The 12495-nt window shown below is 42.2% G+C and overlaps 1 protein-coding gene across 7 annotated transcripts in view; it reads left to right on the top strand.

Annotated features, from left to right (window-relative positions):
• Positions 1-12495, top strand: part of MLLT10 (MLLT10 histone lysine methyltransferase DOT1L cofactor) — a 119763-nt gene that overhangs the window by 10372 nt on the left and 96896 nt on the right. For 2 of the 7 annotated variants that reach the window (XM_077303169.1, XM_077303164.1), the window contains exons 1-3: positions 2848-3678; positions 3821-3989; positions 9613-9692. In XM_077303169.1, coding sequence (XP_077159284.1) covers positions 3670-3678; positions 3821-3989; positions 9613-9692 — 258 coding nt within the window. In that variant the 5' untranslated portion in view covers positions 2848-3669. Of the gene's footprint in view, positions 1-2847; positions 3722-3820; positions 3990-9612; positions 9693-12495 lie in introns of those variants that run through there. The other 5 variants (XM_077303166.1, XM_077303168.1, XM_077303171.1 and 2 more) reach the window with 5 other exon arrangements.

Raw genomic sequence — 12495 nt, 5'->3', positions numbered from 1 at the left:
GATGCTTGTAGATCTATATTTATTCTGAAAGTATCCTTTCCAAATATCCCTAACGTTTAGTTTCCCCATTTCTACTTCAAATCCAGATTCATCAAGCTCTCTTATTCCAGCCTCCATAATGCCCCTATTAGAGCCATAATTGAAAAATGCTGCCTCAGTGGCTAATCAGTGGTTGGCTAGTTAGTATCTATTTAGTTTTCCTATCATGCGTTTTTCTGATTCCATTAAAATGGGAGTAAAAACTATCAATGAAAAATTTCTAAAGAAAAATGTCAACAATTTAATCCATTAATCTCTAAATACCATGTCTCTTTCATGTGTAAATGTTTAATTTAGGCCTCAATTTTATTGTTGCAGTTAACAGACTTTCTGGAAATACATAAAAAACACATAAGCACCAACAAGTGGAACTTTACTGGCTAGATCCATAGCTCAAGACTACAATCCTATGAAAAATAACTGTGGAGTAAGCCTATGAATACAGTAGGACACCTGAGTAAATATGTAAAGGAATATGCTGCATATTGAAATATTGAGGTGAAATTTTATTTAATCCTGCTGAAGACAGTAGAACCAAATGAATTTAAATGCAAGTACTGGCTTTACAGGATCTTATTTTCTTTAAATGCAATAAAATCTTTTACAATAATTTGTTAAAATGTGGTTTGCAAAATTGTCTGGATGTTAATAGTTATTTATTATAGCTACAATTTCAGGTGGGTAGCTGTGTTGGTCTGAAATAGCAGAATGAAATGTGAGTCAAAAGGCACCTTTAAGACCAACAAAATTTTATTCAAAGTGTGAGCTTCCATGTGCATGCATACTTCCTCAGTTTTCTACAGCTTTCAGATTGTTTGGGGGAGAGCTAGCAGACAATAAAGAATATGTTTAAGTACTGGGGTCCATTCTACATTAGTTTACTCATGCATTCCTTCTCTCTTCCTAAGGTAGCAATTTGTAAATTTGTATGATTGCTGTTTTGGTATGATATTTAAATTTGTGCATTCTCAGACACTAAGATTTTCAGGGAATCCTATATGTGTATGCGTGAGGGATGTTTAGCAGATTGCCAACACTCAAATGATGCTGCAATATTAATCAAAGAGTGCAGCTAAGCCTTCTATAGGAAATGACACTCACTGCTCCCTTTCCCTATCCTTCCTCCTCTATCTACAAAATTTCACTTCAAACTTTCAAGGACAGAAAAGCTTGGCCCAAGATATCCTGAACACAAACTGCAGCTTCTTGATATCTCAGAGGGACAATAGTTTTGCATCTGCCTCCTCCTTCCTCTTCTATGTAACTGCTCTTCAAACTCACACTCATCTGCCAGAGGTGTTACTATTCATTACTTAGCAAATTCTTTAAAAACCACATCTAGATCTTCATATGAGTATATTAAGGACAATTCAATTAATGTCATAAATTTAATTTAAATAACAATCAGCCAGCAAAGTACCCTTGCGACCAGCCTATTTATCATAGTGCAAATACATCAATTATATTATTTTGATTCTTTCTCTTCACACCTCTAAAAGTACTAGCTGTATAAGAACTAGAAACAGTAATTTTGCAAAGCTGCACCTATGTGCAATCCTAAATCCTTCTAAACCCCACTGCTTTAAAGGGATTTATGAGGATGTTACTTTGTTTAGGATTGTTCCTCTTTTAAAAGTAGCCAAAATTATTTCATTTTGTTAATTGTAGCTGCTTACAATCAATATATGGAAAAGGGGATTTTCTTCTGTACTGATGATTTCAGTCATCTCATATTACTTGAATGTACAATAACAAATCAATAATTAATCAAAATCTGGAATATATGTCCTTATAATTAAAATTAGACAAGATTACAGAACATTCAACATAGGGTATGTATGAATGCAGAGGGGATGAGATGTCTGATTTGGTTTGTTTTGTGCCTATGGCCAACTGGGCCTGTTAACATTTGGTAGTTGGTAACCAGGATTAAGGTAATGAGTATGAATATATTTAATTATGTATCACATTTATTTCAGTAGGATTTGCCCACAATGGTCTCACTAAATGAAAAGTAAAAAGTCTGAAGCAAAAGTAGATGTGAATTGATTCTGCAGATATAGGCAGCCAGAGATGTGAAATTGTGAAAATGAAGAGGACAATGTATGAGAAATACTACAACTACACTTTCTTGGACTAATGGATGTATGTTGTGAAAGATAAGGACTTCTAGAGGGAATTTTGGAGCACTTATGCCACAAAACATGGAATTTATGCTATGGAAGCTCTCTGGGTGACCTTGAGCTAGTCACACTTTCAGCCAAACCTACCCCATAGGGTTGTCGTGAGGATAAACTGGAGAGAATAATGTAAACTGCTTTGTTGTCCCCATTGGGGAGAAAGCAGGGATATCAAAATAAATAAATAAATAAACATAAAACATGATCCACAAGTTTTTTTCCCTTTAATGGCATTTTCTCATTATTTCTTACATTTTTATACTGCCCTGCTTTGCTCAGGACCGTTCACCGGGAACACGAAAATCAAGGATATATGCAACATAAATTTAACAACTGCATCAAAATGAACAACAATCTAGCCACCATAGCCAGAAATTGGTACCCTTCAAAGTGCATTTCTGTGGAAATGTGCCAGAAAAAGTGTTTGGAATAATTGTACGGGGAAAGATCCAGGCACTAAGTGATGAGCAAGCATACACAAATATTGTATGGTACGTCGTTGTGCAAGCGTAGACACACATTTACTGGGGGGGGGGGGGTTAGGTTTTTTGTTGTCCTGCTTGCTCATCACTTCAGTGATAGATATATATAAAATGCCGGCGCAGGGAAGGCACCGCCGGCTGAATTTCCGCGGCGAGGCTTGATGCAACCGCCTTGTTGTCGCAGGCGTCGACTGTGCCCAGCGGCCTCAACGGCCACGACTCACGAAAGGCAGGCAGAAACCGTGTGTTTCCGTGACTGAGCAAGGCGCGGGAATGAGACCAGCCCCGCTGCTCTTCAGCGTCACGGCAGCCTGAGCGAAAGGAGGAAAAAGACGCGCGGGATTCCTCTGGCGCCGCCTTCGCCTGCCACGCCGCTGACAAGCCTTCCAGGGGGGCCAGGCCAGGCTTGGCCGGGCCTAGCTAGGGGGGACCACAGGCGCGCGCCCTCTGAGGCAGAAGTCCAGCAGAGAGACCGCATCTCCACCCCCCGCCTGCCTGCCTGCCTGCCTTCTTTCCTTCCTCCTTTCCCCTCCCCCACTCTCCGCTCCTGCGCACGCTCCGTCTAAAGAAGGGGGGGGAAGAGAGAAAGAGAAAATCCGTTGGGGGAAGGGAGAGCGAGCGAGCGAGCGAGCGGCGCGCAGCAAAGAACTCCGCGGCGGCTGGCGTCCCACTGTCCGCCCATGAGCCTCCGCGAGGAAAAGGAGGCGGCCGCGTCGGGGCCTTCGCTGAGGGGGAAGTACAGTGCGCCTGCGTGCAGGCCCTGCTTGGCGTTGCTGTGTGGCTGCTGGACTGCTGGCGCCAATAATCACCATTCCTCCCCGTAGGGCTGGAGCCTGAAGGACTGAGGGGGAGCCTGCCCGGCCGAGCCGGCGCTTAGGAGCAGCTCGGAAGAACCCCGACCCTCCTTCGCCGCCTCTGCAGCTGCCTCCGACATCACCGCCGGCGGCCATGGGTCCCACGTCCCTGCTATGGAGACGGTACTGGCGGCGGCGGTGGCTGAGCGACTGAAGGCGGCGTGCTGTGAGGGACGGCTGAGGAGGAGGAGAAGGCGGTGGCGGCGGCGGCGGCGGCGGGGTCTGTGGTGGCGCGTGCGGTGCTGACGGTGTTTTTAACCCTTAGATGGTCTCTAGCGAGCCGCTGTTGCTGCCTGTGTCACTGGAGGGCGAGTTCTCCAATAGCATGAAGGAGATGATCGGCGGCTGCTGCGTGTGCTCCGACGAGAGGGGCTGGACCGAGAACCCGCTGGTCTACTGCGACGGGCATGGCTGCAGTGTCGCAGTGCATCAAGGTGAGTGCGAAGGGACGGCCTTGCCAGCCCCCGCCCGCCCCTTCGTGGAGCTCGGAGGGGCAAGGCTGCCCCCCAACCCCCGGGGGGGCTGCCTCCTTTCCCCCGTGCCCGCGCGTGCCCTCGTAGAAAATAAGACAGGGCACGGAGGGAGGGGGGAGCGGAGAATCACAAGACATCTGTTTTCTGCCAGCTCTTGGCTTGGACTATCCCTCGAGGGTTCCCGTCCACGTCTCTCCTCTTCCCGCCCTGTTGCAAGAGTACATTCATCCCTCCCTCCCCGTAGTCTCGTAGGCAGCACCAGAAGAAGGCTGCCAGCCTTAGAAAATGCAGGCAGATGGGCCTCCTGCCCCCCCAGAACTGATGGCTAGGTGCTCCTGGGGTGAAAAGGGAAAAGGTATCGACCCTATAAGTCTTATCTCTCCTGTTTGCCGGTATGTGTATGAACGAGTACATTGTCTAACATGACACTCGTTTTCCTCCCCCACCACCCCCATCCAATCCTTGCCTGCATTAGTGGTGAAGGAGAAAAGGGAAGAACAGGTAGGGAGTGTTGGGGAACGCTGTGTAGTGGTGGTGGTGGTGGGGGGGGGGGATATTTTGACCAGCCTTGGAATGCCAGCTGCAGGCGTCTTCCACTTTGACTCCCTGCCTCTTTACTCAATTTGAACCCCTTTCACAGCCCTGCTTTCCCGTCTCAGATGCCTGTTTCTTAAAGCTAGACAAGGTGCCTGGAAACGTGTTTGTACAAGGGAGGAGTAGCTGTCATGTGACTGTTCCCTTCCCTTCCTCCTGACTGCTCCCTTCCCAGAATAGCATTTGGCTGGATGTTGCCTGCTTAGATGAAGAGACTTCCTGTTTGTGGTAGTGTAGTGTTTGGGGGAGGGGAGGAAAGGGGCACCGCGGAATTACTCTGCCTTTGATGATAGATTTGTTTGGATTAGCAGAGGGGAACAGTTGGCTGGTGCCCAGCTGAGTAGCTGTGTTATTGCTTTGCTTACTGTAAAGAGCACAGTGCATTTCAGCTTGTCTTTGCGTTCTGTGTGAGCAGTGTCTAGGACATGCATTATGGCATACAAGCTCTGGGAGAATTACCGGATGAATCTCCCCCTCCCCCCTTAAATTCCATTAGTTAGATAAGTGGCTTGGCCTCCCTTGTGAATAACATAGTTCATGAGTTGTTTAGGAGCATGTTGGTGACTTGAATGAAGTGTTATATTACTCCAGTGAAATAGTGAGTCTTGTCTGTAAAATCTGAGGGTATGTCGGTTTCAGCACCTGTCATATCACTTTTGTCCTTTGCTAACTCGGAACTAAGCTGTGCATATTCCCAGTACTTGTGCTCTTCTTCCTACCGTTGCCGGCCAAGGTTTTGTTTTTAAAATGCTGATGCTCCAGCATTTGTAATGATATCTGTGGTGCAGTATGAATGAAGGGGAGTCAGGGAAAGGGGAGAACTATGGATCAAGGTTTTTATGGGTGTGGTGAATGCAGTAGATAAATGGAGTTGGATCCATGTGGTAATAGTGCAGGTTTATCAGGGTAAGTCCGATAGTAAAAACAGGTAAGTTGGTGGCCAAAAAAAAAAAAGGAAATGTAAAGTCAACATAAGGTTTCTATCTATACCGGTTGTATAAATGTCTGTGTATTACTTTATTGGTACCAGACTTCATGTGAGACAACCAGGGAGTGGAGTGCAAAAGGCACAAAAGATGATGCCAACTGTGTCTCGTCTCTTCCTTGCCTGTCTGTCAGTTCACACACAGACACCACAAACTCCTTCTGGTGTAAATGTACCAAAAATGTCTTGCTGTGTATAGATTTTTCAACAGTGAGTAAGTTGAGACTGGAGTCCTATATTTATCTTAAGTTTCAGTGTTGGGTGGAAGTGAGAAATGATGGCATCTGTGCTTTTAATAATTTTCCCACCCATGTCTCTTAACACAACTCGTTCTTCCGTTGAGTTAATTATGATAATGAAGTTGTGTGTAAAATGTTTTGGATATAGACTGTGTATCGGAATTAGGCTCTACTAATGGAGAGAGACGAATAACCGGGACTATGGAAGGGTGAAGGTACTCTTGACACTATAATTGATTAAGTTGAACTGGAGGGAGTTGAATAAAATATGATTTCCATTATGTTTCTAAAAACTCCTCCCCCACAACATCTGTTACAAATTCTGTGTACCAAAAGGCCTGTTTGAGGGTACTGGAGACTAATAGAAATCTGTTTCATCCCCCCCCCCCCGGGATGAAGTGTAGGTAGCAGTGACAGCAATGGAGAGTAGTGACCCAGTCTTCCATGACATCACTTGGAATAAAGAAATTTGGGATAAAACACCTGTGGCACTGTCAAAGCAGTATGGAACGGCAAGCTAACATAAAAAGGAAAAATTCTTTTGAACTGTTCGCATGAACATAGTTTATACCAAGTCAGAGCATTGGTCCATCTAGTTCACTATGTGTTATTTTAGCTGACTGGTGCTTTAAATTCTCAGGAACAGATAGATCTTTCTCAGCTCCTCTCAATGGAGATGTCATGAAATGAATTTGGGACCTTTTCATGTGTTCTAAAACTGAGTAGCATCCTCCTAATAAGTATCTAGAATACTTCAGTTGAATACCTTTTTCCTTTTGGAAAATAAATTATGTATCCAACATGTAAACATGACAGGGGAAAAAAGACTGAATAACTCCTGTTGAAGTATATCTTCTTCACTTTGTTCATATGAATGCAGGTCAGAATGGGATCAGTGTGTCATACTGGTGTGTATAGGGCAGTCCTTCTCAAGTTTTTTTCAGCATGGAGATACCCCTGAAACATTTTTCAAGGTTCAAAAAACCCCAGAAGTGGCACGATCCTTCAGAATATGGTTAGGAAGCATAGCTGTGTACGTACCCACCTGGGACCCCTCCCCTCCCCACCCCCTCCAGACTCATCATTGACCATTTTTGGGGGGATAGGGTGGTCAACATTACCCTATATGGTCATACCCAATAAATATCTTAACAAATTTTAAAATTATATAAAAAGTAACTTCTACCCATTCAGGAGCCCTTCCAGGGCCATCAAGAAACCCCATGATTTCACAAAACTCTGGTTGAGAAAGCCTGGCATAGGGTATATATGTGGGCAAGGATGGAAACCGAATGGTAGAATGAAAATTTAGTTTATCAAGACCAGTCACATTATGCCTTACATACCTAGTTTCCATCCTATTTCTGTAGTGTTAACATACTATGAGGCATTTTGAATTAAACCTTGTAAACTGCCAAAATTTTAAGAAATATGTTAACAACCATTATTCCCAAAATTTCTAGAATCAGGTGCCTGTGGGAGATAACAATATTAGGATGTGTTTTGCATAGTTTTCTGTTGTACACAGGTTCATCATAATTGCAGTTATGTATTATCTAAAGTGCAGCCTTAAGAACATACCTGAGTAGTGGAGTGCATAGGATACTTAATCCTGATTAAAATAATAATTGAAACAAATTATGGGAATTCTTAAAGCGCTTCCCAAATTTCCTGTTTGTTTTTTTTCCATTGGAAAAGAGGAAAAAAACCTTTGTCCCCCAAAATTCCCTCCTTTCGCCTTCACATTTCTATTCAGAGTTGGGAGTGTTTGTCTATAATCCAATGCATATCTAGTTGAGATTCTGTGGATGTTTGCCTGAAAGCAGGCCCAATGCATTCAGTGCAGATCAACTTATACTTAACAATGTATAGGAGTGGGCTGTACAACTCAAGTTACTGAATTTTGCTGTATTAATACATTTGTTATTGAATTCCAAATTTTAGAGATTCATGCTTGAAGCTTCATTGGCTAGTTGCATATTAGATTGGTTTATAATGTGGTTGAAATCTGGTCTTTGGAGCTTTGGAAGCTTTGTATGCATAGCATTCATTTCAGGCCTGTTTGGTTGCATTACTAAATTCAGTTATGTCTCTGACCCCTGGTTTTCAAAGAGATTTATACGCATACAACATATTGCGTTAAATCTTGTGAGACCAGATCTTTGCGCTATAAGTGAAACATCAACAGCAAACCTTCATGTAAGTCTGTTTGAACGGATTATGCACAATATGTCCAAACACATTATTTCAAGCTCCAGTTCACTAATTTAAATAAGGCTTAAAGTTTCTTTGATCTTGATAGGATCACATAAATGTTCAGAGTTTCTCATATGCCTGAACAGGAAGAATGATAAAGACTGCAAAAGTGCATTGTACAATTTTCTTGGGGCAGATACCAAGTGCTGGTGGAGAAGTAGGTAACCACCTTATTTCACCCCTTCCATTTAGCCCAGTTTTCTGCTGCTATTGTAGTTTTCTTTCTTGGAGTTGGAAATAGCATTTAGGGATAAGTATCTCTGTCCCTTTAAAATCTAGAAGAGGTTGCCTACCAAAAGAGGTATACTACTGTCGGATGGGCTAAAGTAGAGTGTGGGATGGGCTAAAGTAGTGTGTGTAAGGGAGACGTATGCGTGACAGGTGGGTAGGACCTGAGATGTGCACTTATTTGTATGTCAGGAAAATTCTACAGGGAAGTTTGTGTAATTTGGATCATACCAGTAAATTCTCACAGCCTTAGAGTTCTGGATGGATCAGTGAGGTTCATAAATAGCCTTTGAACAGCCTATGGCATGAGATCCCAATGGAATAGAGTGGATTAAACGGTGTAAAAACTTGGAATCAATTCAATAAAGGGGAATCACAGTTGTACCTTTAATAAATCAGGATAGAGTGTAGCCATGATGACAGCTGGGTAAACCAGGGTTCTCCAGTGATAGCACCATGGTACCCACCATTACTTAACTTCAATTCTTGCTGAACTTTTCAGAAATGGGGCCATTGTAAGGGCTTCTTATTGGCTGCCTTATTTTAAATTAAACTGGAGCGTCTGGAGGACTAGTAAACACCTAGGCCTTTCGTTTGCTTCATTCACCTTTCAGTGTTTTCTGTTTCCTAGTTGGTGTGAAGGGGGAGGTATTCTATTTGGATCTCCCTCTTGAGGCAGGTATTTTGGTGTAGTGCTCAGTGCTTCACTCAAAATATGAAAGGTTCCTGCAGGCTTAAAAGATTGGAGTCTCCTGAGGTAGGATAGACTGTCTGGATGAGTTGGTAAATCTTGGGGGGGGGGGTTAAGAAGGGAGTATCTTGTATAGGTAGTTGAAGAGGAAAACAGGCTGAGAGCTTCAGTCAGTACCCTGAACATGTAAAAGTGTGCTATTGTTATTCAAAGGCTTTTGTTTGATGTCATCCATAGGAAAATATCAAATCAGGAAAGAGCCATGGGTTCATGTTGGGCTGTAAGGGAGAAAGGCAACTTCTCAATAAAATCAAGTATAATATTGCCATTTTCTTTCAATAATCTGTAGATTTGTGCTCACAATTATTTAGGTGTCTTTTTGTGAGACTTGGCCATAAGTGCCTTTTGTAATCAATAGAACTTTTCCGTGTAATTGCTCAACTGGCTCCAAATCCTAATTTGCATATATGTAAAATATACCATAGATTGTCTAACCTTCACCTTGTGGGATGCTTTCATTAATGATAATTTACTTTTGTGTATACTACATGCTTGTCATGTGATTATTTTGTGCTTTTTCTCTCGTAATAGCATGCTATGGAATTGTACAAGTACCCACTGGACCTTGGTTTTGCAGAAAATGCGAATCTCAGGAAAGAGCAGCTAGAGTGGTAAGTGTGAACTAGTGATTAATATGTATTTATTAGATTTTTATACCACTGCTCCCAGCAAGCTGGCTCGCGGCAGTTCACAGTAAAAACATATCATAAAACACATAATCAATTCATAAAAACCTCATACAATACACTCTACAACAAGCCTACAACAATTCCCCACAATATATAACAATTTACAAATTACAAAATTACAATGTGGTAAAAAATTACAAATTACAAAGTGATAAAATCATAAACTCCTCTCCCAACGTCTCAGAGCCATTGTAGCCGATGTGGGTTACAAGCACAGGATTGGTGATGGAAAAAAAACAGATCATCCTGTGGCCTCGGACTCAATCTAACACAGAGCCCAGGAACCCGGGGGGGGGGGGGAGGATGGGACCCGATCTTATGCCCCTTATGCATATGTATATTAATGTTCTGGTTAATGTGCATAACTAAAAAGCATGCCTTGAAATATCTGATTCTTAACGAGCTGAAATTGTTTGGCTCCCTCATTCACTAACAATCAACATGAATCTGCCAGAAACTTTTAGTCACCCCTCTCCCCCCGCCCTTGTGTCTACTAGTTTTTAACTTGAAAGTGTAGCAAGAGCCAGATGAAGATACCACTGCTTAGCGGCTGTACAAGCATCCTACCAAAGAGGAGAAAAGGTTGACTGTGGAAGATAACAGGGAGTGCTAGCCTCTGATCCTCCATCTCTTTCTGGCAGAAGGGAAGAGTAGTCAGGCCCTGGAGAAATGTTACCATGTTGACAAGTATGGAAACAGTAGAATGGGGCTAATATGGGTTTTGGTTCGAAAACAGTCTCTTGCTGTGATATTGAAGACCTGTTTGGAACTCCTCTGACTCACACTGTGTGGAGCTCCCTAGCTTTGACATACCCAGGCTATTAATTTCAAACTGTATTTTTGTAGGTTTTATTATTTATTAAATTTCTAAACCGCCCTTCCGAGACCTAAATGCTACTAAATGCTAATTCTTCACTGGAAATATATAGTAAATAAAAGGAAGCTCATGAGGAATTCAGAAGTGAAATGTTAACTTCTGAAATGGTGAAAGAAAATTAAAAGATCAAGTGGGAAGTCTTCAGGAAGCCTAAGCTGTTGTTTACTTCTGTCTGAACATCACTGACAGATCAAGCTCCTTCTGAATATAAGACATTAAGAGCATCACTGCTTGGAGTCGCTGATTAAATGTTCACTGTTTCAGTCATTACAACAAAATCTGCATTTTGTCTTTTGCATCTAAGCTTCCCTCATGCTTTCACTCCAAGATAGAGCTTCCTCTGTGTATCAATATATTCCTGCCAGCATACGGGTTGCTGAGTCCTAATTGTATCCTTATTTACAATTTATGGAGGGAGTACTCCTCTTTATTCAATTAGCATGGGTCTTGTATATATCCAAACTTTTAACAGGTTAGCATACCAAGATGGTTTAATAAGAGGTAAGATGAGTTTGATTTCTTCATTGCATGTTGGAGAAAGAATTTTGGGCCGTGTAAAACTGTATTTTTTTTTTTTTTGCAGGCAATAGTTGTGTTGGCGATAATTGCTTAGTGTATGTTCTTAAGGCTCTTAACTATCTGGCTTTTTGCTGGTTTCAGGACTTGTACGTGGGATGGTTGGGACATTATTCTCTACTGTGTCAGAAATTGCTGCAACATGGACCACCCATTTTTCCTTTTAGAACAGTACTTGTTCTTGCTGCTTTTATGGCCTTACCCAAGTGGAGCTTTAGCACTTCCTTCCGCTACTGGCTCTTGAGGGTGAATTGCAGTCATTCTGCATTAGTGTCATTTTTTTTAAAGAATGTAATGTGATACGGTAGCATATAGTCAGTCACTCTACATATATACAATATTATAATTCATCCTTACAATGAATTAAAAAACATTGAAATATCTCTTATTCTCCTACTAGAAAGTTCTTAAAGAGGCAAATAAATAGTGATGAAGCCCCAGGCAACTAGCTTGTTCCTAATTGCTCCCGAAGTGTGGCTTGATGAAGCCGCAGGAATGCTCTGCTCTCATCTCCTCTTCCAATTAGTGGTGTACAGAATTATGTATACCCTTATACTTAGTGTAAATTATTAGTCCTTGCACGGAAGTTTTCACTATAGTGATTCCTATTTTTCTGTTCAGTGGTAGCCCTAACTTCTGTATATGTATGCTGATTGGCAGCCATTCACAAGATTCTGATAATGTCTCAATCCTATCATCATAGCTATAATTGCCCTGTTAATTATGTATCTGAACTCTAGCTAAACTTTCCTGTTAGTTAACCATCCTGCCCTCTTTTACCTTTATATATATGGTTGAGGAAACTCATATCTGAAGAAGTGTGTTTGCACACAAAAGCTTACGTCCTGAATAAAACTTTTGATCTTAAAGGTGCTACTCGACTCAAACTTTGTTCTGCTGCTTCAGACCATTGTGGTTACCCACCACGATCTCCCTATTTTTGAGGTTGCTGTTTTGGCTGGCTGTTTTGTGCCTTTGGTGGTCTACCTTAAAACATGTGCTACTAGGTCTGTGTGGCCCAGTTTCCCCCTTTCTTCGGTTGTCTCGCTTCTTAGCCTTTGGTGAGGGAAGGCTTGACTATTTCATTTTGAGCTAGAGAAGTTCATGGTGACACAAACTGTAACATTCTGTTTCCATGCTGTTACTTTGCTCTGAGACTGTCTCAGTGGAGCATGCCTTCTCTGCCAGGGTTTCGTAAAACACTGGGGTTTCTTGTCAGTCCTGGAAAGGTTGCTCAAATGGGTGGGAGTTAATTAATTTTTTATGTTTTAA

Source organism: Paroedura picta, chromosome 11 (genome assembly GCF_049243985.1).
Source record: "Paroedura picta isolate Pp20150507F chromosome 11, Ppicta_v3.0, whole genome shotgun sequence".
In the NCBI taxonomy this organism is placed as follows: domain Eukaryota; kingdom Metazoa; phylum Chordata; class Lepidosauria; order Squamata; family Gekkonidae; genus Paroedura; species Paroedura picta.
This window is presented reverse-complemented; position numbering and strand designations above follow the sequence as displayed.